The 27,723-nt window shown below is 46.7% G+C and overlaps 1 protein-coding gene and 1 long non-coding RNA gene across 5 annotated transcripts in view; one reads left to right on the top strand and one right to left on the bottom strand.

The window, feature by feature from the left end:
* MTMR11 (myotubularin related protein 11) overlaps positions 1 to 7,507 on the bottom strand; it is a 43,270-nt gene extending 35,763 nt beyond the window's left edge. Inside the window, exon 1 of the mRNA XM_075844344.1 lies at positions 7,133 to 7,507. Coding sequence (XP_075700459.1) covers positions 7,133 to 7,189 — 57 coding nt within the window. The 5' untranslated portion in view covers positions 7,190 to 7,507. The remainder of the gene's footprint in view (positions 1 to 7,132) is intronic.
* Positions 1 to 27,723, top strand: part of LOC142664914 (uncharacterized) — a 254,020-nt gene that overhangs the window by 137,399 nt on the left and 88,898 nt on the right. The gene's annotated exons all lie outside the window — the stretch shown is intronic.

Here is a 27,723-nt window from a genome sequence, read left to right as displayed (position 1 = left end):
AACTCGGGGCATTCTGACGTCTCTCTATAGCCTGGGCCTTACAGCAGGTTCCCCAGATGACGGCAGCCTCAAGAGCTGTCACTTTAGCATTAGATAGGCCATCAATATTAGATCGTGGGGGTCCGATTGTCAGCACCCCTGCGGATTTAGCTGTTTGAATGGGCCCCGGCACTCGTAGAAGCGCCGCAGCCCCTTCATTGTTTACGTGGCTCTCCTCGTTCGCACCGGCACGCACCGTTACATTTACAGCAGCTGTTCAAGATATTGCACCACTGTGAATAGGACAGTGGTGCAATATCTTGTTTCGCAGCCCCTTCAAACAGATGATTTGGCAGGGGTGCCGAGAGTCGGAGCCCCATAAAATTTTTGATAATATTGATATTAATGGCCTTTTCTAAAGATAGGCCATCAATTTTAAAATACCGTATAACCCCTTTAAGGTCTCATACACACAGCAGAACTGTGCGCAATGAGCCTGAACTGAGGCATTTCCGTGGCAGTTGTGGTGTAACAACGTGTATTAACCGCATTGTCTAAATATATATTTTTAGCGTCTCCATAAAACACCGCATTAGGGAGAAAAGCTTCATAATACGGCATCAAATAGAGCGCGCAACGATTGTTGGATTCATACGTAATCTGACGGAAAAAGCCATGGTATGAGCTGGAGGCAGACAGACGACAGAATAGACCCATAGATGTGTGTGTGTGTGTGTGTGTGTGTGTGTGTGTGTGTGTGTGCGCGCGTGCGTGCGCCATTACACTAGAGAGGCAAACCAATCTTGAAGGGACAGAACAAAAAACAACAAAAAAACGTAACCCGTCTTGGCCAGAATGTAGGGCTGGATGAGAATAATACAAAGCTTTCCTACTCCTAAATTGAGCTTCTTTGGGATAGGGGTTCACCAGAATACAGCAACCTATTTTCGGGGGTTCCTCCATGGTCAAAAGTTTGTGAATCTCCGAGAAACAAAATGACAAGTGTCAAGCAAGGGATATTGTTTAGCACCCCAGATGGTACTTCTATATACTATAAGGCCTTCCTTCATGTATTTCTTCTGTTTAGGGTCTATTTCTGGATTTGGAATGCAAAATCTGCAATGTGTGAACAAGGCCCTAAAGTGTAACTAAACTTTCATCAAACTTCTGACGTGTCATAGTGACGTGTCAGAAGTTTTGATTGATGGGGGTCCGAGCACTGAGATCCCCACCTATCACTATAACGAAGCACCTGAAGTACTCGGGTGAACGCTGAGCAGCTTGGATTCTGATCGTTTTTTTTCGGAAAGCCAACGTAGCAGTGTACGGGCCCATAGACTTTCTATTGAGTCCGTACACTGTTACATCGGCTTTCCGAGAAAAGCTGACCAGAAACGAAGCGGCTCAGCGCTCACAAGAGCCTGTCCTCCGCTACATTGATTTCCAGCAAAAGCTGAAGAGAAACTAAGCGGCTCAGCGCTCACAATAGCCTGTCCTCCGCTACATTGATTTCCAGCAAAAGCTGAAGAGAAACTAAGCGGCTGAGCGCTCACCCGAGCGCTTCCGCTGCTTAGTTTTAGCGGTCGGTGGGGGTCTCAGTGCTCGGACCCTCACCGCTCAAAATTACTGACGTGTCACTATGACATGTCAGAGGTTTGAAAGTTTAGTTACCCTTTAAGGTTCTGATTTCCCTCCTCTATTATTGCTATATGCATAGAAATACCGGGAATAGGAGATCCATAGTTGCCCTTTGCATTTTCTATGTAGTTACCTCCTGTCCTAGTGAAATGTTTACAGCTCTGTGCTCCGTGATCTTTACAGGAACGAGATGGTTTGGGTGATGTTGTTCACAGGTATTTGTAGCCGTGTGATATGTGCGTTCCTGTGCAGGTGGGGGTTTATAGTTGAGGTGACCTTTGGGTACACCTGATAACTCTTCTATAAGACCAAGCCTATTACATGCAATCTGCTGCTTGTCACATGATACACCACGTTGGATGGTTTACACTGACACACCTGAACCTGTCTCCACGACAATAATAACATTGCAGTCCTCCGTACTTCCCACAGATCGTCTTGATGTATGCTATTTATTGACCGTCATTTTAGAACTATCCATACAGATCAGATAGGTGTGGATTCCAGAGCTGGGGACCTGCGTTTATCAGACGTTAATGGCATATCCCATAGATAAGCCCTAAATGTCTATGGCCGGAATAACCCTTTAAGCTTTCCCTGTGACATTTGTGTCTCCATGACTCTACATAATGACAACTCTGTTAGAAAGTCACCGGTGACCACAATTGTTGTTGCATGTCGCTGGCAACGCAGGGACGACTAAGGCCACATGCACACACTGCATATTACGTGCAAGTCCGCAGCATAAATAAAGAACCAGCGAAGTAAATGAGGTCCCAAGTAATCTCCTCTACACGTTGCGAAATTCTTCCGCTCATAAAGAAACACTCGGGTGGGCGCTGTGCCGCTTTTGTTTCTGATCGACTTTCCTCGGAAAGCCGAGCGAGCGGTGTACGGATTCAGACTTTCTATTGAGTCCGTACACCGCTCTGAGGAAAGCCGATCAGAAACAAAGCAGCACAGCGATTACCTGAGCGATACAGCCGCGTAGTTTTAGCGATCGGCGGGAGTCTCAGTGCTCGGTACCCCACTGATATGCCAAAAGTTTTTGGAAAGTTTAGTTACCCCTTAGGCAGCTCTACAGTGTGAGGATCCCACCAAACACCACCTATATAGATTAAGGCTCCTCATTTCGTGGCCGGCTTTACACACCGGTTTTATATCCATATCTGGTCATTTGGCCGTTTCCACTCACACGACAGATGAGGTTAATTTCCATCCAATCAATCAACCCTTTACACACCCCAATTGACATTGATATTGGCCTCTCTAATTGGCCCATAATATCTGCATGTAGGGCACATTCCCACGTTGCAGCAGATGAAACCCCATCCACATGCGGTGCCGAATGTCCGCATGATTTTGCCAGTAATACCACAGTGTTACCAAGAAAATCGTACAGCCATAGGAATAAAGAAGTAATGCCAATTACATATGATCCATGACGTTTCTGTCTATGAGGATTTTATATGCCCTTCGTCTGGGGCTTCGGCGTCGTTTCATGTTCTCAGACGTTTGGCTACAGAATAGACGCAGACAATTACAAGCGTTTCGTTAGAACAAGAATGATCTTGTCCGCTCAGACACCGTATACAGTGGGTTCTTGGTGTTACCAGATCAGCAACGACACTTCTTCATGCAAATATTCTCCTTCAAAACACTTCAACTTTTCTTAGCCCGGAGCTGGATGATGATGACGACTTCTGAAGAGTTTTTATATGAGGCAGAAACCGCTGTGAATCTTTGCAGCAGCTGCCATAGTTTGGGCAGGTCAATGTAAACCACAACAGTTGTCCAGCGGTCGCAGATTCCCATTGATTTCTTTCAGGACAAAACTGTTACCTCCCTACTGCATGGCGCCATTCTTACCCGGTGGTATTGGGCGGTGTATGTTCAGCATTCTTCACCCTCCATCGTTTTTACTGAGATGGGGTTGATTATAGGGGCACCAAAAGAGACAAATGTTCTGGGACCTATAGCGGCACCACCACCTCCACATTGATTTACACCAGGGGCCAACTACACGTCTCTGCTATATCTGCATTGATAGAATTGGGTACTGTGTGGCACTGTTCTTCCAATACTTGGTGTTGTGTTTTATGGGCACTTAGGCTATGTTCACATTTTGCATTGTGGCTTCCATTCGTAACGCACAACAATCTGATATGACTGATATGACCGGCACTGGCGGATCCCAATAACTTATAATGTGGTCCATTGGGTTCCGGCATGGTGTCCAATGTTGTGTCAGGGAAATAGTGCTATTTTTTTCACGTCAATTATGACCATCTGCGACGGAGGCGCAGAAACGGATGTGAACAAAGGTTCAGCTCAAATAGCGCAACATGCTGTACTACTTTGTCTGGCAAAATGATGGTAAACAGACGGGCAAGATACAGTCATGCTATGAGGCACAGCATGTGGGCACAGGTGGTAAAGATAACTGCCCTACTTTCTATCCTGGCTGTGCCGGCCTATATGGCATCATAGCTTTACCGTATTTGACCTGTACTAGGTGGGTTTAGCTATAAGACAAAGTAGGGCAGTTATATACAAGCTTAGGCCGCACGCACACGACCGTATTTTTCGTCCATCTGTAAATACAGATATAGTCATTTATAATCCTCTGCAAATCATCCGCATATACGGAAGGGTGTCCGTAAATACGGTCAGTAGTGTATCCGTATTTACGGATCCGCAAAAAAAAACAGGGTACCTTGGGTAATCCCGTGGCGTCACATAGCAATGCTTCCGTAATTACGGATGGTTTACGAAAACCCATCTGTAGCCGTCTGTAATTACGGAAGCGCCCATAGACTTCTATGGGGAGTCCTTGCCATAATTACGGACAAAAAAAGGAGATTTACTATCATTTCTACAGCACGGACACTCATCCGTAAATATACGGAAAGGTGTCCGTAGCCCATAGAAATGAGTGGGTCCGTAATTACGGATGAAAAATACGGTCGTGTGCATGGGGTCTTACTAGAAAGTACAGTTGGTAGATGGAACAGCTGCAGATACGATAGGCGGGTGCAGCTACGCCAGGTGAGTACCTCAGATACGGTCATGTACGGCAGTGCCACGGAGCACCATTCCCCGGGACCATCCTGCGGCCATCCGCACAAGGACTATATCAGCCTCTACAATGACTCCATCATTACCTCCTCCATAGTCTTCTCTCACAGGCTCAATAACATCACATTTATTCTCTCCGGCTTCACCCCCTAATCCCACAGACTGTGCCCTGCAGCCTCCCCTGCTTAACCCTCTAATATCCCAGCCATATAAACAGAAGACAGTTCAGACTCCTCCAGTAGTAGAGGGGTTAATCACAGCTCGCTCAGACATTCCCCATAGGGGATTACACATGGGAGTCCTGGTCCTGCTAGACTTTTACAACTAACCATTTCTTGATGAGGGATTAGACGCAGACATATCATTTCCAGTCATTTGTCTAACCATCCACCATTAAATCTGTACAGCCGGCCGCAGGCGCGATACGACCGGTGATGGCGAGAAGCAATACGTCTATGCCACCTTATCCCATGCTGCCCACAACCCAATGCTCCATCTGTAAAGACGAGCATAGACGTTCCCAACATCCTATCTCTTCATTTGTAAAGACGGGCATAGACGTGCCCAACATCCTATCGCTCCATCGGTAAAGACGAGCATAGACGTTCCCAACATCCTATCTCTTCATTTGTAAAGACGGGCATAGACGTGCCCAACATCCTATCACTCCATCTGTAAAGACGGGCATAGACGTGCCCAACATCCTATCGCTCCATCTGTAAAGACGAGCATAGACGTGCCCAACATCCTATCTCTTCATTTGTAAAGACGGGCATAGACGTGCCCAACATCCTATCGCTCCATCTGTAAAGACGGGCATAGACGTGCCCAACATCCTATCGCTCCATCTGTAAAGACGGGCATAGACGTGCCCAACATCCTATCTCTTCATCTGTAAAGATGGGCATAGACGTGCCCAACATCCTATCGCTCCATCTGTAAAGACGGGCATAGACGTGCCCAACATCCTATCGCTCCATCTGTAAAGACGGGCATAGACGTGCCCAACATCCTATCGCTCCATCTGTAAAGACGGGCATAGACGTGCCCAACATCCTATCGCTCCATCTGTAAAGACGGGCATAGACGTGCCCAACATCCTATCGCTCCATCTGTAAAGACGGGCATAGACGTGCCCAACATCCTATCGCTCCATCTGTAAAGACGAGCATAGACGTGCCCAACATCCTATCGCTCCATCTGTAAAGACGGGCATAGACGTGCCCAACATCCTATCGCTCCATCTGTAAAGACGGGCATAGACGTGCCCAACATCCTATCGCTCCATCTGTAAAGACGGGCATAGACGTGCCCAACATCCTATCGCTCCATCTGTAAAGACGAGCATAGACGTGCCCAACATCCTATCGCTCCATCTGTAAAGACGGGCATAGACGTGCCCAACATCCTATCGCTCCATCTGTAAAGACGGGCATAGACGTGCCCAACATCCTATCGCTCCATCTGTAAAGACGGGCATAGACGTGCCCAACATCCTATCGCTCCATCTGTAAAGACGAGCATAGACGTGCCCAACATCCTATCGCTCCATCTGTAAAGACGGCATAGACGTGCCCAACATCCTATCGCTCCATCTGTAAAGACGGGCATAGACGTGCCCAACATCCTATCGCTCCATCTGTAAAGACGGGCATAGACGTGCCCAACATCCTATCGCTCCATCTGTAAAGACGAGCATAGACGTGCCCAACATCCTATCTCTTCATTTGTAAAGACGGGCATAGACATGCCCAACATCCTATCGCTCCATCTGTAAAGACGGGCATAGATGTGCCCAACATCCTATCGCTCCATCTGTAAAGACGGGCATAGACGTGCCCAACATCCTATCGCTCCATCTGTAAAGACGGGCATAGACGTGCCCAACATCCTATCGCTCCATCTGTAAAGACGAGCATAGACGTGCCCAACATCCTATCGCTCCATCTGTAAAGACGGGCATAGACGTGCCCAACATCCTATCGCTCCATCTGTAAAGACGGGCATAGACGTGCCCAACATCCTATCGCTCCATCTTTATCGCCATACAAATAATGACCAATTAACTGATTATATTCTCATTATCCATCATCGTCTCGTCACAATCCATTCTGACCGGTGCAAATCTAAGTCATCGTAGAATAGTTGCTATATATTTCTTAAAAAATAGCAAGATGGACGATGAATGAGCAGAGGAATACAAGCTGCCAGGGCTATAACAGAGGGGCTTTGTATAATAATGCCAGGGCATGGCATGTGACACTGACTGACCACACAATAAGCTTGGCTAGAACATGCCCCTGGTGAAGAACCAGTGGCAAAATGATTGCAAAGCTGATCTTCTGCCCGTGGCTACCTATGTTGTCTTAGTGATGAGATACAATGTTTGCACTTCTGGTAAACAAACACTCCGGCTTGGCACGCAGGGTTCACTTACCGTGGTCTCTTTGGGGTCCTGCTTGAGGGTGAAGGTGTTCCTGGGTCTGGGCAGCATGGTGTAGTAGGTAGGATTGTACAGAAGACAAGTAAAGCACAGTAGACCGGGAGAGTCAGCTCCTCTGTGTTGCTCCCATGGTGACAGTATAAAGAGGACTTTGTTCTAGAGCTGAGTGTTGCAGAATAGGTTGGGGCTGGGGGTGGTTAGAGGACCCCCCTGCCCATGTATGCAGTGGTGGCGGACAGGGCACAGCTCCTGTGAGGCTGGCAGGACTGGGATCCTCAGGCTTGTGTTTAGCAGGGATTCCCCCTGTAATGTGGGGGTGTAAGATTCAGCCTCTCCTCCTCCTCCTTCTGCAATGTCTGATCTCCATAGTGAAGCTGACACTGAAGCCACATGTATTCTCAGCCTCTTAAAGGGACAGGACAAACAGGGATGTAAGACAGCACTGTATGTTGCGCTCTTAGGTATGCGGTAGTAGTGAGGATGCCTTGCACGTCTGTAACTCTGTCATTGCTGTAATGAAATGGATTAAGCTCGTGTGCTTATTATTTACAAGCTACAACAAAAACAATATATTGTTATTATGTGACTTAAAAAAAAGATTACCTTTTATCAGGTAATAGTTACGTGGGGGGGGGGGGGGGGTTGGGATTGGTTAAGCCGCTTGGACCCCCATAGATATCAGAACGGATTGGATTTGCTTGACGGATGACTGCGTATACATTGAGATCACTGGGAATTGTGGTTACGGACAAGTGGGAACACTCATAAGAGTGAGAAGCGGTTGCTCACGGCTGCTTCTCATACCAGGAAATGTGCGGTGGGACCTATACGTTCTGGACGTTGGTGTGGGATTCCAGTTGTCAGACTGCCACTAATGTGATTTTTTTTTTTACCCCATTCACATGCATGTGTATGGCCATCTTGCCCTGTAGTCTGCCCAACATCAAAAACTCCTATATACATGCGACAATGTCTAACATTATAACTTTACAACAAAGCAGCAGTGTAGTGTGGGGTAGACAGGCAGCTTATTCTTTCTTATTTTTTTTGTCAAAAGGGGCCATGGCATCCAATTTCATCAATATCAGATATGCTGGCAGTTCCACAACTAAAAAGCCCTAGCTTGTCTATTATTAGGGAAAGTCACAGGTTGCAACCTCTCTCTTCTAATCTAAAGGTACTTATACATCTTCAGAACAGGGTGGCCACAGCAATAATCAAATTGGGGCTCCTCTTGCTAGTGCTGGTTTAGTGCTCGTCTCAGAACTTGAAGTCCTACGACTGGTGTCCAGCTTATCTACCCCTGGCCGGCTTGGCTGTCCCATTCTGCCCCCCGTGGCTTGGCTGCCCCATCTTCCCCTGGCAGCTTGGCTGTCCCATTCTACCCCCCGGCGGATTGGCTGTCCCATTCTACCCCCCGGCGGATTGGCTGTCCCATTCTGCCCCCCGGTGGATTGGCTGTCCCATTCTGCCCCCCGGTGGATTGGCTGTCCCATTCTGCCCGACGCGCGGATTGGCTTTCCAGTTCTGCCCCCCCCCCCGGCGGATTGGCTGCCCCGTTCTGCCCCTTGGCTGCCCCATTCTGCCCCCAGTGGCCCACAGTTTCCTGTTGCTCGACTGTCTTCACTTTTTGTCTATAATATCTGCTCCAGTACTTTTTGTAATTATAACAAAGCTTCATCTCCTTCATAATGAAAAGTGTGGACTGCCCTGTGAAAATGAGGGTGATGGGGGGGGGGGCTGATTATGAAATATTTTGGGTCTCCAGTAGGTCTAACATAAAATGTTTATAATCGGAGGAGTCTCAGAATTGCATATCTAGTGCGTCTCCCAGTTCTGTGCCGGACAATTTGGACGGTTAGAGGACAGTGCAAATTAATTTGACTGTATTGATGATCTATACATGGATATTGCCTCCGTCTGGCCAGTGAATTCAGAGGGAAGCCATGTACGTTTTTTTTCTTTTGCCTTTTTTAACGAAGGATGAAACCATAAACTCAATTAAGCGTTGTGTTCAGTAGACGGAAATAATTCCTAATTTAGTTGTAGAGTTAATAGGAAATCTCGGGCCTGGAATGTGGAGTTTGCTCGATGTCATTAGCTTGATGCAGATTACAGGGACTTTGGTCTTTTTGCGGTCACATAACAACATTCAATTCCTGACAGTTTACAGTGACTGGGTTACATGAAGGCTGATCCTATGAATTATGTCTCATTTCCTGGACGCTTTACTTGTGGGACTTGAAAGTGTTGATTCCACGTCCGATTCGGATTTAGAAAGAAAACTGAAAATTTGTGCAGATTTATCTCATCCCTGATTCCTCCACGCAGAAATGCCCCATCGGGCATGAAGAATGTGTTCAATGAGTCACTTATGAAGCTGTTGTACATCTCGAACACTTTTGTACTGGGAAAGTTTTATGACGCAGTCCACAAGTGTACATTGTGTCCTTAAAAAGATCCAGTGACATTTTTCGTAAGTGTTCGCCAACAATCCAATGGGACATGAAAAAGAAAATAAATTTTAAAGCACTTGGCCCAATTCCACACTGGGCAGTTGAGGCAGCTGTTTTGGGCGTGCAGTGGGTAGATGGCACATTTTCTCCTTGGTGACCACTGGCTTAGTGTCTCAGTTACTGGTGCCGGAACGCTTAGTCCTTCAATATCTGTTGTCCATTGGAATGCTACTACAGGACTATTCCCAGCAAGTTTGGTGTGATTTTGTTTGCCAACTGTTTTTTCGTCTGCCCCCCCCCCCCCTCATATCTGGTGATCGACAGTTTTTGGGGTTTATCTATTAGATTGCTACTGCAGGTCTGTTCCCAGTTCAGTGTGATTTTGTGTCGGTCTGTCTCTAGTGGCCAGTGGTCTTGTTGACCCTCCCATCTCTGGTGGCCAACAGTCTAGTTGCTCCTCTCTCTGTGGTGGCCAACAGTCTAGTTGCTCCTCTCTCTGTGGTGGCCAACAGTTTTTATTGCCCCCCTGTCTCTGGTGGCCAGAAGTTTTGTTGCCTCCTATCTGTTGGCCAGCAGTTTTGTTGCCCCCTGTCTCTGGTGGCCAGCAGTTTTCTTGCCCCCTGTCTCTGGTGGCAATTGGTTTTGTTGCCCCCCTGTCTCTGGTAACCAGCGGTTTTGTTTCCACTGTCTCTGATGACCATTGGTTTTGTTGCCCCCCTGTCTCTGGTGGCCAGTAGTGTTGTTGCCCCCCTGTCTCTGGTGGCCAGTGGTTTTGTTGCCCCCCTGTCTCTGGTAGCCAGTGGTTTTGTTACTCCCTGTCTCTGGTGGCCAGTGGTTTTGTTTCCCCCCTGTCTCTGGTGGCCAGTGGTTTTGTTACTCCCTGTCTCTGGTGGCCAGTGGTTTTGTTACTCCCTGTCTCTGGTGGCCAGTGGTTTTGTTGCCCCCCTGTCTCTGGTGGCCAGTGGTTTTGTTACTCCCTGTCTCTGGAGGCCAGTAGTTTTGTTGCCCCCCTGTCTCTGGTGGCCAGTGGTTTTGTTGCCCCCCTGTCTCTGGTGGCCAGTGGTTTTGTTGCCCCCCTGTCTCTGGTGGCCAGTGGTTTTGTTGCCCCCCTGTCTCTGGTGGCCAGTGGTTTTGTTGCCCCCCTGTCTCTGGTGGCCAGTGGTTTTGTTGCCCCCCTGTCTCTGGTGGCCAGTGATTTTGTTGCCCCCCTGTCTCTGGTGGCCAGTAGTTTTGTTGCCCCCCTGTCTCTGGTGGCCAGTAGTTTTGTTGCCCCCCTGTCTCTGGTGGCCAGTGGTTTTGTTGCCCCCCTGTCTCTGGTGGCCAGTGGTTTTGTTACTCCCTGTCTCTGGTGGCCAGTGGTTTTGTTGCCCCCCTGTCTCTGATGTCCATTGGTTTTGTTGCCCCCCTGTCTCTGGTGGCCAGTGGTTTTATGGCCCCCCCTGTCTCTGGTGGCCAGTAGTTTTGTTGCCCCCCTGTCTCTGGTGGCCAGTGATTTTGTTGCTCCCTGTCTCTGGTAGCCAATGATTTTGTTTCCCCCGTCTCTGATAGCCAGTGATTTTGTTTCCCCCGTCTCTGATGGCCAGTGATTTTGTTTCCCCCGTCTCTGGTGGCCAGTGGTTTTGTTTCCCCCGTCTCTGGTGGCCAGTGGTTTTGTTGCCCCTCCCCGCCTCTGGTGGCCAGCATTTTAGGGCGCTTGCCTTATTGCCTGTTACCCCGTTGCTCCTCTCCAGACAAGAAGATATGTTGGATGAGTTGAAGCTTCCTGTCCCTGCACTCATCCCTATGGCTAGGACAGGATGGAGCGCTGCGTGAGGGCTCCTATTGATTACTGGGGGGATTGCACCCATGCCAAGGGTAGACAGCTGTGCTCTACGCAGCTGTCTCTACTATCTATCCTTCATCTTGTCCCCTGGACGCTCACATCCTCCATGGTCACACACTGGTTGTTCCATTTTTGCACTAGTTCATGATTGAAAAACTCTGTAAAATCTGGCAGGTTATTATATAATATTATTATGGAGCGGGAGGAGATAACATTTCTCAGACCCATTTCTAGAACCGTAATTGTCCTTTTAGAACAAAGAGCACAGATGAGATGACATCTACCCGGGGGTGACACACCTAGAATAGACGGCCTCCTGGAATCTGACACTCATAGACCTCCTGTATCTCATGGTATTATGGACTGTCACAATACATCAATTATTTAAGTTTAGTGACCGTCACATAGTGTCATCGTATATTATGTGGATTGAAACATGAAGAACTTCTATTCTACAATGTTGGGCTTTAGATGAGATGCAATAATATAGTTTTCCAAGTAAATGAAAGTGTAATTCCACTTTTTACAACATTTCACAGTTTAAAGCCACCTAAAAAGTTCAGTGACCTTACTTTTTTGTAGCCAATTTGTCATTTTTGTATTCATATACAGGGCTGCTGTTCCATTTAGCTCCGCCCCATTGGCAGGCACGTGACTAGCTGGCCATAGACCTTAAACTCTGTACCCACCGATTTTGGTTCTGTCCCATTATGGCAGATTAGTGGGGGGAATGAGGAATCGGGCATGTTGGATTTCACCATACCCAATTTTTTGTTCCAGTAAGTGATAAGCAGCGGCCAGAGGGTCCTGGGAGCTGCTTTTCCCCTCTCTCCATTAAAATAAACATGCATGCTTGGCGGAATAAGTATTCGGCTGACAGCTGTCTCGTGTATGGTTGGCCTAACTATGTAACCGTTATCTGACCACTCACAATGCAGAAATCTGGACTTCGCTTGACACTTGAATGGAGGAGAACTCAAAAGAAGCGCAAGATAAGTGAAGCAAAGAAATTAAAGGGGTTATGCGGGAGCAGTAGTACAGCGAGTAGATCGAGTGCATGGAGTACAAAGGCTTGATCACGTGACGAAGAGTGGTATCGTCATCAAAGAAGGCTGTCCAACTAGACTTCCGGTCCCCCGGCAGTGCTATAAAAAAGCGATGAAAATCTCAGAATCCGCACGACGGGGGACCGGAAAAAAACCATAAAAAATTGCTTGATTATTAAGACCTAAACTAGACTGGTCTCTAAGGGGTTAAAGAGTTACCCTGTTGCCCAATCCTTTTATAATGATCTAGGAATATTTTGCGCAATGCAAGGGTTATTCTCTTTAATTCACATTTATTGCAGACTTCAAGAATTTATCTGCATATCTTAATCACAATAGCTCCTTATGAATATTCATATGAGGTTACACCCCTTCCCAGCCCTCTTAGCAGCTTCTTCTACATGCCGACTGCTGATTGGCCTGCCATGCGACCTCACACTTTGCAACATTTAATGTGATTGATCAAAGCCCTCGCTGAACAAGTATAAAGGCTCCACCTCTTAGACTCTTTTACAGATTGACAAACCCCTCAGACTCATTCCCTCCTGAAACTCAAAAGAGAATACGTTTCAATATACCGTAACATTGTTTATACCCAAAAAAAAATAGCGATCGATGCTGTGTGTGTTGTGTTGTATGTTGTGAGTTGTGAGTTGTTGTTTTTTTTCTTGGGGTGTATTTAGGCATTGCGGTATAAAAACCACATGCATTTTTTACCGTGATTTGATTTAAAAAAAGCGCATCAAATCGCAGTAGAAACGAATGAGGGTTTATTTATGCTATTTTAACCGCGCCTCAGCCGCAAAGTCTGAATTCACCCTTAAAGGGGTTGTCCACTTTTGCTTGAACTGATCCAGGTTATTGACAATCGTGTTAGAAGAATGGCCATGAAGAGGTTAGATGAACTGAAATGGTGGTGGGGAGTTAGCGGGTGAATTTTGGATGGTGGAAAATAGGGAGAGGGGCGTATTCAGTGTTGGACTGTGGTCCCCTGTCCCCTCTAGAGCGAGTAATTCTTGGGGTCTATCTTACAACTATACAGGAATTGTGTATGTCCACTTGCTTTGTGAGTTTTGCTGTTGTCATTGTGTCGAGTTATGTTTGTGTTACATTTGTTGCCCCATATGATGGAATGGGAATAATTCTGTCATATTTCACCCCCTTAGAATGCAACTTTATTATGTTTTCAGTATTCATCAGCACTGGTCTTCTAATTATTTACCCCCATACTTTATACTGCCACATTTAGCAATTTATTGTTCTAGATCCGCTTGTGCTACAAGCTATTTTCTATTTTTCAACGGTTTAATCAAAACTGATGTCCGAGCATCTTGGGAATGCAGGGGTTAATAGGTGATGGCAATAACGCGCCGTCCACGAGCGATTCGGAGTTTGCCAAATTTCTACCAGGGAGAAATGGGAGCGCTCGCACAGGCTCGAGTTGTGTTCTGGCTCCGGGACTATTGGGGAGGGGTCAGGCTTGGCCCCGTCTATACAGAAGTCATCTGGAAAAAATCAGCACACATGCCTCTCGCCTGAAACCGTCCAGGTCCTCCACACCATGAAATCGGCGGATAGAGATTTAGCCCGGAAACACGCGCCAGAGCTCTTGATCTGTAACTGCATCACGTGTACGAGCCTCCCCGTCTCGCTGCTTGCCTGCACCCGCCGTAATAATTCTGGCCCGCCGTCACTCATAACCAACCACCGTTACAGTCATGCTTCTGGCCGCCATCTTGTTTGGAAAATTAGGCAACATGAGTTCGTTCATTCCTGACGGCTCCTAAAAATAGCTAAATATGAATAATATGAAGGAGCCAAATGAGATTTGTTCTTTTTTCCACTGTGGGTGTGGATTAGTCTCAGCCCCAAAATAGCTGCAATATTTGATGTCAGAATTCTATTATTCTGGACGGCGGGGTTTATGTCATCCTGGATGATCTCTAAACGTAATTGTTCTTTGCTTATGCCTGTCCAATAATCCATGATGTTTGATAATCTGGCAGGTTTATGGTTCTGCATAAGGGAGCTCCACTTTATAATCCACTGTGTATACAGCTTTCCTCCGTACTGATGGGATTTTGCACACTCGGACCCCCTCCTCAGGGGTCAGCAGGACCGTCTATATCCTATTCAAATTCTGATGTAAACAGATCTTTATATTTTTGCTTGTGCAGTGAAAACTAGAACTGCCAACATAACAAATGTCCTACTGAGCTGGTGTTTCTAATTTTATCGTGTGATACTGTCTACTGAGCTGGTGTATCTAATCATTTCATTTGTGATACCGTCTGGCTAATCCTATTCTGTCTGCTGAGCTGGTGTATCTAATCCTATCGTATGATACCTTCTGCTGAGCTGGTGTATCTAATCCTATCATGTCTGCTGGGCTGGTGTATCTAATTCTATAGTGTGATACTGTCCACTGAGCTGGTGTATCTAATCCTATAGTGTGATACGGTCTACTGAGCTGGTGTATCTAATCCTTTCATTTGTGATACCGTCTGGCTAATACTATTCGGTCTTCTGAGCTGGTGTATCTAATTATGTCATGTCTGCTGGGCTGGTATATCTAATTCTATAGTGTGATACTGTCCACTGAGCTGGTGTATCTAAGCATATGATGTGTAATGCTGTCTGCTAAGCTGGTGTATCTAATCCTATAGTGTGACACTGCATGCTGAGCCAGTGTATCTAAGCAGATCAGGTGTAATTCTTTCTTGCTGAGGTGCTGTATCCAATCCTATGATGTGTGATACGGTCTGCTGAGCGATTTGTATCTAATCCTATCATGTGTGATACTGTCTGCTGAGCTGGTGTATCTAATCATATGTGTAATACTGTCTGCTGAGCTGGTGTATCTAATCCTATCATGTCTGCTGAGCTGGTGTATCTAATTCAATAGTGTGATACTATCCACTGTTCTGGTGTATCTAAACATATAATGTGTAATGCTGTCTGCTGAGCCGGTGTAACTAATCCTATAGTGTGATACTGCATGCTGAGCTGGTGTATCTAATCCTATAGTGTGATACTGTCCACAAACCGGTGTATCTAAGCCTATTATGTATGATTCTGTCTGCTGAGCCAGTGTATCTAAGCAGATCAGGTGTAATGCTTTCTGCTGAGCCGCTGTATCCAATCCTATCATGGGTGATACTGTCTTCTGAGCTGTGTATCTAATCCTATCGTGTGATATTTTCTGAGAGAACAGCTGAACGATATACATTGTTATAATACTTTAGAACCTGTCCCTGGAGAACCGCTGACACCTATGGAGAGTGGGCTATAACATCTGTATATTAACTGTGTGTGGTGAAACCGGAGCTCCTCTTTAACGTTTTCAGACGAAGCCCCACAGTGGAGCCTGATGATATAAGCGTGTTCTCCTCACCCGGCTCATGCCCGTCCATGTGGCTGCTTTCTCCTGGGACTCGCACGTGAACAGGCTGCTCTGAATCCTGGGAGGTGAACGGTTAATGTAGTGATGAAACGGAATCCCCCACATGACCACCACCGCAGAATTATGCAATATCACATCTGGCCCAGTTTATTATGTTTGTGTCTACAGCTCAAATTCTCCTCAAGAGGACCCGGGATTAATTAACCCACGGCGCAATGTTCTTATTCCCTGCTTCTTATACAATAGCAGTACACGGTGAGAGTCCTGTAATCTGGTATGTTTAGGACTGCCTGTTTGCATGGACCATCGGACGTCTAAAGTCTTTAAGGCTCCTTTACACCGGCCAATGAGCGTTCACATAACGCTCGCTCCCGATCATTGCCCCGTGTAAATAGGGCAACGATCAGCCGATGAACGGCGCTCGCTCATCGGCTGATTGCATAGTTTTAAATGCCAAAACTATTATCGTTGTCGGCAGCACATCTCCGTGTGTAAACAGGGAGACGTGCTAGCGACATTATAAAAATGTATGGGGACGAGCAATCGGAAATAACGAGCACTCGTCCTAATACTAGATCCTTGTGAAAGGAGCAAACGAGCGCCGATGAACAAGCTGTCTCGTTGATCGGCACTCGTTTACACGGCCCAGATCGGGCCATGTAATACCACCTTTACTCTGGTTGCCTCCATGTCTCCTTTCCCCGGTAAACCGTATTCCCAGAATGAACAATTATTATAGTTGGGACCCCCACAATCACTAGAATGAGGGTCCTAAGCCCCCCGTTCCTCCTCACTCCCTAAACGCAGTGGCGAACGAGCCTCCGTGGTGCCGCTCTATTCAATGTCTTTGGGACTGACAAAGACCGTCGAGTACGGTGCGTGGCTGTTTCTGTCAGTCCCATTGACTTTGAATAAAGCTTCAGCGCACAGGGTTGTGCAGTGAGATGGAGCGGGCCCTCGTTCTAGTTATCAGTGGGGGTCCCAGTGGTGGGAGCCCCCTGTGATGAGACATTTATCATTTGAAAAAGGTCTATTTTTGGTATACCCCTTCAACGTGTACTTATCGTGCTTATTTCTCCCGTCATTGTCGTAGACTTTGAATAGACCGCCACTCCATTCAACTCCTCCTGGCAAGCAGTTTTGCTGCTGTGGGGAACGACGGGTTATAGGACCCCTTTTCTGGCGATTAGTGGGGGTCCCAGTGGTCGTACCCCCACTGATGTAGCAGTTATCATCTATCTAGTGGATAAGTACAACTTCTTACAACCGGAATACCGCTTTTAAAAGTCCATTTTTTAAAATAAAAAAATAATGTTTTATTTGCATAGACTCCTTTAGGGCAGTTTTCTATATGTGTACCGTGTATGTGGTGCAGAATGGCACAGTAAGTAAACGAGTGGGGTAAACGTGTGGCATATATACAAGATATTTAAATACGCAAAAATAGTTTTGGGACATTTTGCCCAATTGATGTACCTATATGGGCACCCACACTCTCTGGTGTGTGCATCTGCACCAACTATATGTCCCCATTTTATCTAAAGCTAATGCATATAAAAATGGGGGTACCATGTAATTCTTTTTGGTGTTTCTAGCTTGCTAAGGAAGTCTACTGAGGGGGGATGGATACAGGTCAGATATAGCATATAGATTCCAAATGCACCAACTCGTTTCAAGATGTCTGTCCTGTAATAAGGTTTGAGGGTAGTAGAGATACTGTATGTGTGATAGAGAAATAATAGATCTATTCACTGGACCCAGAACAGGCGGCGTATTTGTAATAGGTTTCCATAGAACTTTGATAAACCCTGTATGCAAAACATCCCTGAAGTCTTCGTAATGGACATTCAGATCTTTCTTCCTCTCGATAAAAACATTTCCATATTAGATTGCTTAGTACTTTTGTGTCAGAGGGAAAAACATGAACTATAGTTCCTAGACAGCGAGCTCCATAACCAATTTATAATACAGATTTTTATCCTATTTTTAATAATTTGCAAAATGTTAATAGTCACTCACTATCCCGGAAGAACCGCTCACTATCTCGGAAGAGCCGCTCACTATCCCGGAAGAACCGCTCACTATTCCGGAAAAACCGCTCACTATCTCGGAAGAGCCGCTCACTATACCGGAAGAGCTGCTCACTATCCCGGAAGAGCTGCTCACTATCCCGGAAGAGCCGCTCACTATCCCGGAAGAGCCGCTCACTATCCCGGAGAACCGCTCACTATCCCGGAGAACCGCTCACTATCCCGGAAGAGCCGCTCACTATCTCGGAAGAGCCGCTCACTATCCCGGAAGAGCCGCTCACTATCCCGGAAGAGCCGCTCACTATCCCGGAAGAGCCGCTCACTATCCCGGAAGAGCCGCTCACTATCCCGGAAGAGCCGCTCACTATCCCGGAAGAGCCGCTCACTATCCCGGAAGAGCCGCTCACTATCCCGGAAGAGCCGCTCACTATCGCAGGAGAACCGCTCACTATCGCAGGAGAACCGCTCACTATCGCAGGAGAACCGCTCACTATCGCAGGAGAACCGCTCACTATCGCAGGAGAACCGCTCACTATCCCGGAAGAACCGCTCACTATCGCAGAAGAATTACTCACTATCCCGGAAGAGCAACCATTGTTTATCTGGTCTCTGTATGGTTATATATGTATATATAACTAAATTAGATCATTGACTTCTGGATAAATGGTTGGAGACTGTGACAGGGTTACCTCATCCATGTCACAAATTTCTGAAAAAACTTAAATCAGTCTTGGCATTTCCCCCTAAAATGAAAAAGGAAAACAATTATGTGGGCAATACAAGTCATGGAGTCCTCCTTTTCTATCAATTACTTAAAGTGGTGTCCTCTTTGTACAATCCTTTTTTGTTAGAAGGGACTCCAACAATAAACTGATCACAGCATGTTCTGCTATGGGACCCCCGGCGATCTGTGGAGTGGAACCAAGCAGAAAAGAGTTCAGCTTCCCTGCAGCGCCTCCACAGGGGGAAAGAAGCATTACACAGTTCTCATTGAAATCAATGCATAGATGTGCAGAGTCCTCCAGGGTGAGAGATCCTTTTTGTAGTCACTCTGGCTAATAGATCACAGTCTTAAATGGGAAACCCCCCTCTCCTCTATTAACTCATAATTCCCCAATAGGGTATTTTCACGTGCGTTTTTTAAAACACTCAATCTTTAAAAATAGGTTTCTGCTATTTCATAGCTCTATACTTTTCTGGGATAGTTTGGTGGCAACCATTATGATTTCCAATACACCCCACACAGTGTTACACAGTTTTTTTTTTTATAGGGCCGGTCATTTTTGTTGGAAACGGTGGCAACCCTACTCTTTTTGGGACCTGTAATGGCAGCCATTTTGGCGGCCACACAGCTTTCCTGGAAACAGTTCTAACTATAAGAAAAGTAGAAATTTTAAGAGCTTGGCATTACGGGACGACTCAAGACGTTACTTTACTGAAGTTTTTGTATTTAAGTGGGTACTGTTCCTTCATGGCAGATTTGATCTAGTTTGGTTCCACTTCCGAATGTCACATCAGAAAAGATACGTTTTTTTGGTTCAACCACAGATCATTTCCAATAGTTTTTCTACTCGTGGAAATCGCAGCGTCAAACACTAATTGTTCTAATCTAATATTAAAACGCCAGAAAGGAAATGAAAATGAACGCGGCACAATGTCAACAAGGGAGGATTTATACAGAATGAGATCTGTACTTTATTACTGAGGACTGGGGACGAGCGGGGTCACCAGAAATAAATCATCTAATGACATATATTGCACAAGAGCTTTCTTCTTGGACGTTCACTTGGCCAAGTCCTTTCTGAGGCCTATTTCATGTAGAGTTTGTGGGTCATAGCCTATTACTAGGACTTCTCATTAACTGTAGGTTTTTCTTAAGCTGCTTCATGATCTCAAAAGTTCATATTCCCAGAGGAACATGAATACCTGGGGTCCTAGATTAAATACTGTGACATCTTGGCGACCACTTAGCTCACAGGATCGCCATCTCCAGGGTGAGATGGTTGGCGCACATATAAAGTTCACTCCAACTCATTGAATAAAAGTTTAAACCAGCTGCAGCTAGCTTTATTGTCTTCACCACAGCAAGCAGTGTTACAACAAAAAAACATACAAAATAAACCCTAGGCCGTCCAGCCTCTAACTAACACATTCTCACTGCGAGACACTGAGCCTTGTGCCCAGCACCTCAAAACATAGGCAGCTTTACCTTACACGTTGGTGACTCTCACAGGCTGGCATGCCTGTCTTCCCCAGACTGAGAGCCCTATGTGAACTGCACACACCTCAATTAAAGAGCCGCCTCAGGTGAAGCCTAACTAGGCTCCTCAGACAGCCCAAGTCACGGACTGTCTGTATGGAGTGGAAGCCGCTCTTCTCCTTCACACTCCAGCAAACCAGGCCCTATTCCAGGTTTTCCACCCAAGTAACAGTAGAGAAATCCCTCGCTGCTGTACATGTTCCCTGGTTGCTTAAAACCTGACAGTTTCTGCACTGTCCAGTAGCTGCACTGCTACAATACACATAGGGTTTCCAGACAATGACACTAGTTTTTCTTACCCCCTGGTTACAGAATAATGATAAACTGCCACTTGTGGTACAGGGTAGAAAAAAGTAAGATAAATGGAGAAGCACAGAAGCAGGTAACCAAAACGGTGGGTGCAAAGCTTCGCAGGAGCGACCTGACTGACACCACAAAACTGAAGATGCGGAAACCTTCAATGAGAAGGTGAAGCGTTGTTGTGAACCTTTAGTGAATAAATGTATTACTTTTTCATTTGGAGCACTGCTTCCTCATCTTCAGTGTTGTGGGGTACAGGATAATGACACGCTGACACTTGGGGTACAGGATGACAAGCTGACATTTGGGATACAGGATAATGACACGCTGACACTTGGGGTACAGGATAATGATACACTGACACTTGGGCTACAGGATAATGACACTTGGGGTACAGGATAATGATACACTGGCCCTTGGGGTACAGGATAATGACACGCTGACCCTTGAGGTACAGGATAATGACACACTGACACTTGGGGTATAGGATAATGACACACTGACACTTGGGGTATAGGATAATGATACACTGACGCTTGGGGTACAAGACAATGAAACTTTTGATACAGGATAATGACACACTGACCCTTGGGGTGCAGGATAATGACACACTGACCCTCGGGGTGCAGGATAATGACACTTGGGGTACAGGACTATGACACACTGACACTTGTGGTGATAAACCAATGACACGTTGACGATTCTCACATCCGATTCATTAATGTGGGTAATGGCTGGTAAGGAGATTTAGGCCGGATTCACATGAGCGTGTTCGGTCTGTGATATATGATCCGTATGTCGGCCGCATTTCCCGGACTAAACACAGTGCAGGGATCCGGGCTCCTAGCATCATAGTTATCTATGACGCCAGGTGTCACTGCCTCCCCGCGAGAACTACTGTCCTGTACTGAAAACATGATTACAGCACGGGACAGTTTTTCCACAGAGAGGCAGTGACACCTGGCGTCATACATAACTATGATGTTAGGAGCTCGGATCCCTGCACTGTGTTCGGTCCGGGAAATACGGCCGACATACGGACCATTCATCACAGATCGAACACGCTCGTGTGAATCCGGCCTTAGGGGAGACACCGAGCCAGCAGAAAGGGGAGGGGCTTAGTGTAGAGCAGGAAACCAGCAGGAGCAGCCTCCCACCCGACTTCTTGGTCTGTTTACATATGGGGGAATATTTCTATTATGTTTACTACACTTTTGCAGGCGTGCATAAGTTGGGGTCCTTGGGGGGGGGGGGGGGGGGGGGCAGTTGTAATGATTTGGCCATTATTATATAGGCTTAAGGTGGTGTAACATTTTCAGTGGGCAGTGAGACGTCTTCAGAGGGTGAGGGTGATAGTATTGGCAGGGCTCACGAGGAACCAGCTGTAAACACATGGAGATTATTCCACCAACTCAACAAATTACGATTGATCATCTCTATGTGTCTGTTGTGTTCCTCGATTATCGATGGGAACTTCTCATTGGTTGCGTGTTTTTTAACAATTTTTGGGTCTAGGCCTCATGTCTGTATGATAAATAGCCCTGTTAGTTTTGGGTGGGGATTTCCTTAAAAACCGTAGTGAATGTACAAACAAATTACTAATCTACTGAGGATTCATCTCTTTTGCCAAAGCCGCTCTATAGACAGCCGTGAAGACACGGTTGTGATGTGGAACGTCAGCTCTGTGGTCCAGGAATACCGTGTCCACTGGAATTTCTCCCCTGCTCCGTCTGTACACTCCTCAGCTACAAGAGGAAAGATCTTTTGAAGCCACGTGAATTTCTGGGTAGAATAAGCAGCAGTTGCTTTTCACATCAGAGGTTTGCAAAGTAGAAGCAGCTGGGAGACAGCGGGTGAAGTCATTGTCATCCCAGCAAAACTATTCATTCCACTCATTAAAATCCAAAGAAGTTCGGACAACTCTGAGCACATTTGGCTGACAGACCGCAGAGGGAATGAAGTCTGAAGCAACAGACTGTTAGGAATTTGGTGTCAAGACATTTGATGGCAAGCAAGGGTTAAAGGGCCACGAAGTTGGGTGGACATAGCAAGGAGATGACCACCACATGCCGTTACCAGGACAAGGCTTATTATATTCCTGCCGCTGTGTTCTGGTCAATGGCAATTTTAAAGGGTAACTCCACCCAAGATGCATTCTCCAACCCACCGTGCCTTGAGAAAGTATTCACCTCCTTGGTGTTTTTCCTGCTTTGTTGTACCACTCTGCAGGTGCAAAATATTTTTTTACTGTGACGCAAACAAAAATTAGGATATAAAACAGAGAACTTCAATGTTCAGAAGTCGTCACAGCCTCAAGGTCAAAACTTTGTGAACCGCCTTTTTCTATAATTACAGATGGAAGTCTCCTGGGGGATGTCTCTATTGGCTTAGCACATCTAGACACTGGGATTTATGCCCATTCTTCCAGGCAAAACTGCTCCAACTCCTTCATGTTAGATGGGTTGTGTTGGTCTACAGCAGGGGTCTCAAACTCGGCCGGGTAAGTGGGCCGCATATAGAAAAAATGGGAAGTTGACGGGCCGCATTACTTTCAAATTTAATACAATACAAAATTATTGTTAATCAATTAGTTATTTGAACTACTATAACACTATATTACTAGAATAATAATACTACATTACTATAATAATAGCGCTAGGTTTAAAGAGGCTCTGTCACCAGATTTTGCAACCCCTATCTGCTATTGCAGCAGATAGGCGCTGCAATGTAGATTACAGTAACGTTTTTATTTTTAAAAAACGAGCATTTTTGGCCAAGTTATGACCATTTTCGTATTTATGCAAATGAGGCTTGCAAAAGTCCAAGTGGGCGTGTTGAAAAGTAAAAGTACAACTGGGCGTGTATTATGTGCGTACATCGGGGCGTGTTTACTACTTTTACTAGCTGGGCGTTCTGATGAGAAGTATCATCCACTTCTCTTCACAACGCCCAGCTTCTGGCAGTGCAGACACAGCCGTGTTCTCAAGAGATCACGCTGTGTCGTCACTCACAGGTCCTGCATCGTGTCAGACGAGCGAGGACACATCGGCACCAGAGGCTACAGATGATTCTGCAGCAGCATCGGCGTTTGCAGGTAAGTCGATGTAGCTACTTACCTGCAAATGCTGATGCTGTTGCAGAATCAACTGTAGCCTCTGGTGCCGACACGATGCAGGACCTGTGAGTGACGTCACGATGCAGGACCTGTGAGTGACGTCACAGATCTGCACTGCCAGAAGCTGGGCGTTGTGAAGAGAAGTGGATGATACTTCTATACACAACGCCCAGCTAGTAAAAGAAGTAAACACGCCGAGATGTAACACACATAATACACGCCCAGTTGTACTTTTACTTTTCAACACGCCCACTTGGACTTTTGCAAGCCTCATTTGCATAAATACGAAAATGGTCATAACTTGGCCAAAAATGCTAGTTTTTAAAAAATAAAAACGTTACTGTAATCTACATTGCAGCGCCTATCTGCTGCAATAGCAGATAGGGGTTGCAAAATCTGGTGACAGAGCCTCTTTAAAATTTGAGATATTTCTCCACGTGCTTATTTCAACAATCCAGCTTTCCAGTTTAAGTGTCGCTAAATGCAGTCCGGCGGCTCAGTTAGCACACGTCAAGATTGGGCAGCCCCTTTTTAGATAGTGCCGCAGTGCACTCTGTGGATGCTACCGCAGTGCCCTCTGTGGATGCTGCCGCAGTGCCCTCTGTGGATAATGCAACACACCCCTAGATAAGGCCACAGTGCCCTCTGTAGATAAGGCCACAGTGCCCTCTGTAGATAAGGCCACAGTGCCCTCTGTAGATAAGGCCACAGTGTCCTCTGTAGATGCAACACACCCCTAGATAATGCCAGTGTCCTCTTCAGATACTGTCACACACCCACTTGTAGATAACGCCACAGTGCCCTCTGTAGAGGCTGCCACAGTGCCCTCTGTAGAGGCTGCCAAAGTGCCCTCTGTAGAGGCTACCAAAGTGCCCTCTGTAGAGGCTGCCCCAGTGCCCTCTGTAGAGGCTGCCCCAGTGATGTCAGGGGCTTGCCCAGAGCTGGAGTCCCAGGCAGGGCGCTAGTAGGCTCTTCCTGGGACTCCAGCTGTGCTCCTGACATCACTGGGACTCCTGCTCTGGGGAAGCCCGTGACATCATTGTCGATGTATGGACAGCGATGTCAGAGGCTTCCCCAGAGTCCCGGAGCAGAGCCGATAATAGCGCTCTGCCCGGGACTCCGCTATGGGGAAGACCCTGACACACTGTCCATATATGGGCAGCGATGTCAAGGAATTCCTCAGAGTCCCGGAGCAGAGCCGACACCAGCGCTCTGCTCCGTTCTGGGCAAGACCCTGACACACTGTCCATATATGGGCAGCGATGTCAGGGAATTCCACAGAGTCCCGGAGCAGAGCCGACACCAGCGCTCTGCTCGGGACTCCGGCTCTGGGGAAGCCCCAGACATCGCTGTTCATATGTGGACAGCGATGTCAGGGAATTCCACAGAGTCCAGGAGCAGAGCCGACACCAGCGCTCTGCTCCGCTCTGGGCAAGACCCTGACACACTGTCCATATATGGGCAGCGATGTCAGGGAATTCCACAGAGTCCCGGAGCAGAGCCGACACCAGCGCTCTGCTCGGGACTCCGGCTCTGGGGAAGCCCCAGACATCGCTGTTCATATGTGGACAGCGATGTCAGGGAATTCCACAGAGTCCAGGAGCAGAGCCGACACCAGCGCTCTGCTCCGCTCTGGGCAAGACCCTGACACACTGTCCATATATGGGCAGCGATGTCAGGGAATTCCACACAGTCCCGGAGCAGAGCCGACACCAGCGCTCTGCTCGGGACTCTGGCTCTGGGGAAGCCCCAGACATCGCTGTTCATATGTGGACAGCGATGTCAGAGAATTCCACAGAGTCCAGGAGCAGAGCCGACACCAGCGCTCTGCTCCGCTCTGGGCAAGACCCTGACACACTGTCCATATATGGGCAGCGATGTCAGGGAATTCCACAGAGTCCCGGAGCAGAGCCGACACCAGCGCTCTGCTCGGGACTCCGGCTCTGGGGAAGCCCCAGACATCGCTGTTCATATGTGGACAGCGATGTCAGGGAATTCCACAGAGTCCAGGAGCAGAGCCGACACCAGCGCTCTGCTCCGCTCTGGGCAAGACCCTGACACACTGTCCATATATGGGCAGCGATGTCAGGGAATTCCACACAGTCCCGGAGCAGAGCCGACACCAGCGCTCTGCTCGGGACTCCGGCTCTGGGGAAGCCCCAGACATCGCTGTTCATATGTGGACAGCGATGTCAGGGAATTCCAGAGTCTCGGAACAGGAGCCGATACTAGCGGCTCTGTGTCCCGCGGTCCGCAGATGACAGCCCCAGGGGCCGCATGCGGCCCGCGGGCCGCGTGCTTGAGACCCCTGGTCTACAGCGTCTTCAAGTCAAGCCACAGATTCTCAATTAAATTTAGCTCTGGGCTATGACTCAGCCATTCTAAGAATTTTTTTTATTTTTCCCCTTAACCTTAGCAGTATGTTTAGGGCTGTTGTGTTGCTGGAAGGTGAACCTACGTCCCAGTCTCAAATCTCTGGTAGACTGAAACAGGTTTTTTCTGAAGAATTGCCCTGTTTGTACTTCCATCCATCTTTCCTTCAATCCTAACCAGATTTCCTGATGCTGTCACCACCATGCTTCACTTTTGGAATGGTGTTCTTGGGGTGTTGGGTTTGTGCCTCATATAGCATTTCTCATGATGGCCAAAAAGTTATGGCTTTTTTCTGGCCGCTCTTTCATAATACCCCACTCTGTGTGGAGTGTATGACTTATAGTGGTCCTATGTACAGATACTACATCTCCTCTGTGGAGTGTATGACTTATAGTGGTCCTATGTACAGATACTACATCTCCTCTGTGGAGTGTATGACTTATAGTGGTCCTATATACAGATACTACATCTCCTCTGTGGAGTGTATGACTTATAGTGGTCCTATGTACAGATACTACATCTCCTCTGTGGAGTGTATGACTTATAGTGGTCCTATGTACAGATACTACATCTCCTCTGTGGAGTGTATGACTTATAGTGGTCCTATGTACAGATACTACATCTCCTCTGTGGAGTGTATGACTTATAGTGGTCCTTTGTACAGATACTACATCTCCTCTGTGGAGTGTATGACTTATAGTGGTCCTATATACAGATACTACATCTCCTCTGTGGAGTGTATGACTTATAGTGGTCCTATATACAGATACTTCCATCTCCTCTGTGGAGTGTATGACTTATAGTGGTCCTATGTACAGATACTACATCTCCTCTGTGGAGTGTATGACTTATAGTGGTCCTATATACAGATACTACATCTCCTCTGTGGAGTGTATGACTTATAGTGGTCCTATATACAGATACTACATCTCCTCTGTGGAGTGTATGACTTATAGTGGTCCTATGTACAGATACTACATCTCCTCTGTGGAGTGTATGACTTATAGTGGTCCTATGTACAGATACTACATCTCCTCTGTGGAGTGTATGACTTATAGTGGTCCTATGTACAGATACTACATCTCCTCTGTGGAGTGTATGACTTATAGTGGTCCTATATACAGATACTTCCATCTCCTCTGTGGAGTGTATGACTTATAGTGGTCCTATGTACAGATACTACATCTCCTCTGCGGAGTGTATGACTTATAGTGGTCCTATGTACAGAAACTACATCTCCTCTGTGGAGTGTATGACTTATAGTGGTCCTATGTACAGATACTACATCTCCTCTGTGGAGTGTATGACTTATAGTGGTCCTATATACAGATACTACATCTCCTCTGTGGAGTGTATGACTTATAGTGGTCCTATATACAGATATTTCCATCTCCTCTGTGGAGTGTATGACTTATAGTGGTCCTATATACAGATACTACATCTCCTCTGTGGAGTGTATGACTCGTAGTGTTTTATGGACAGATACTACATCTCCTCTGTGGAGTGTATGACTTATAGTGGTCCTATGTACAGATACTACATCTCCTCTGTGGAGTGTATGACTCGTAGTGTTTTATGGACAGATACTTCCATCTCTTCTGTGGATCTTTGGAGCTTCCTCAGTGTTACTGTTGGTGTCTTTGCTTTGTTGAATCTCCTAGCCCGGTCTGTGAGTTTTGGTGAGCTCCTTCTCTTGTCAGGTTTGTAGTTGCCATATTCTTTCAATTTTTTTTATAATGGATTTGTTTGTTCTCCGTGGGATGTTCAAAGTTTGGGATGT

This window comes from Rhinoderma darwinii, chromosome 12 (assembly GCF_050947455.1).
Source record: "Rhinoderma darwinii isolate aRhiDar2 chromosome 12, aRhiDar2.hap1, whole genome shotgun sequence".
NCBI classification, from domain to species: Eukaryota; Metazoa; Chordata; class Amphibia; order Anura; family Rhinodermatidae; genus Rhinoderma; species Rhinoderma darwinii.
The sequence above is the reverse complement of the archived record's forward strand: the minus strand, read 5'-3'. Positions and strand labels throughout refer to the sequence as shown.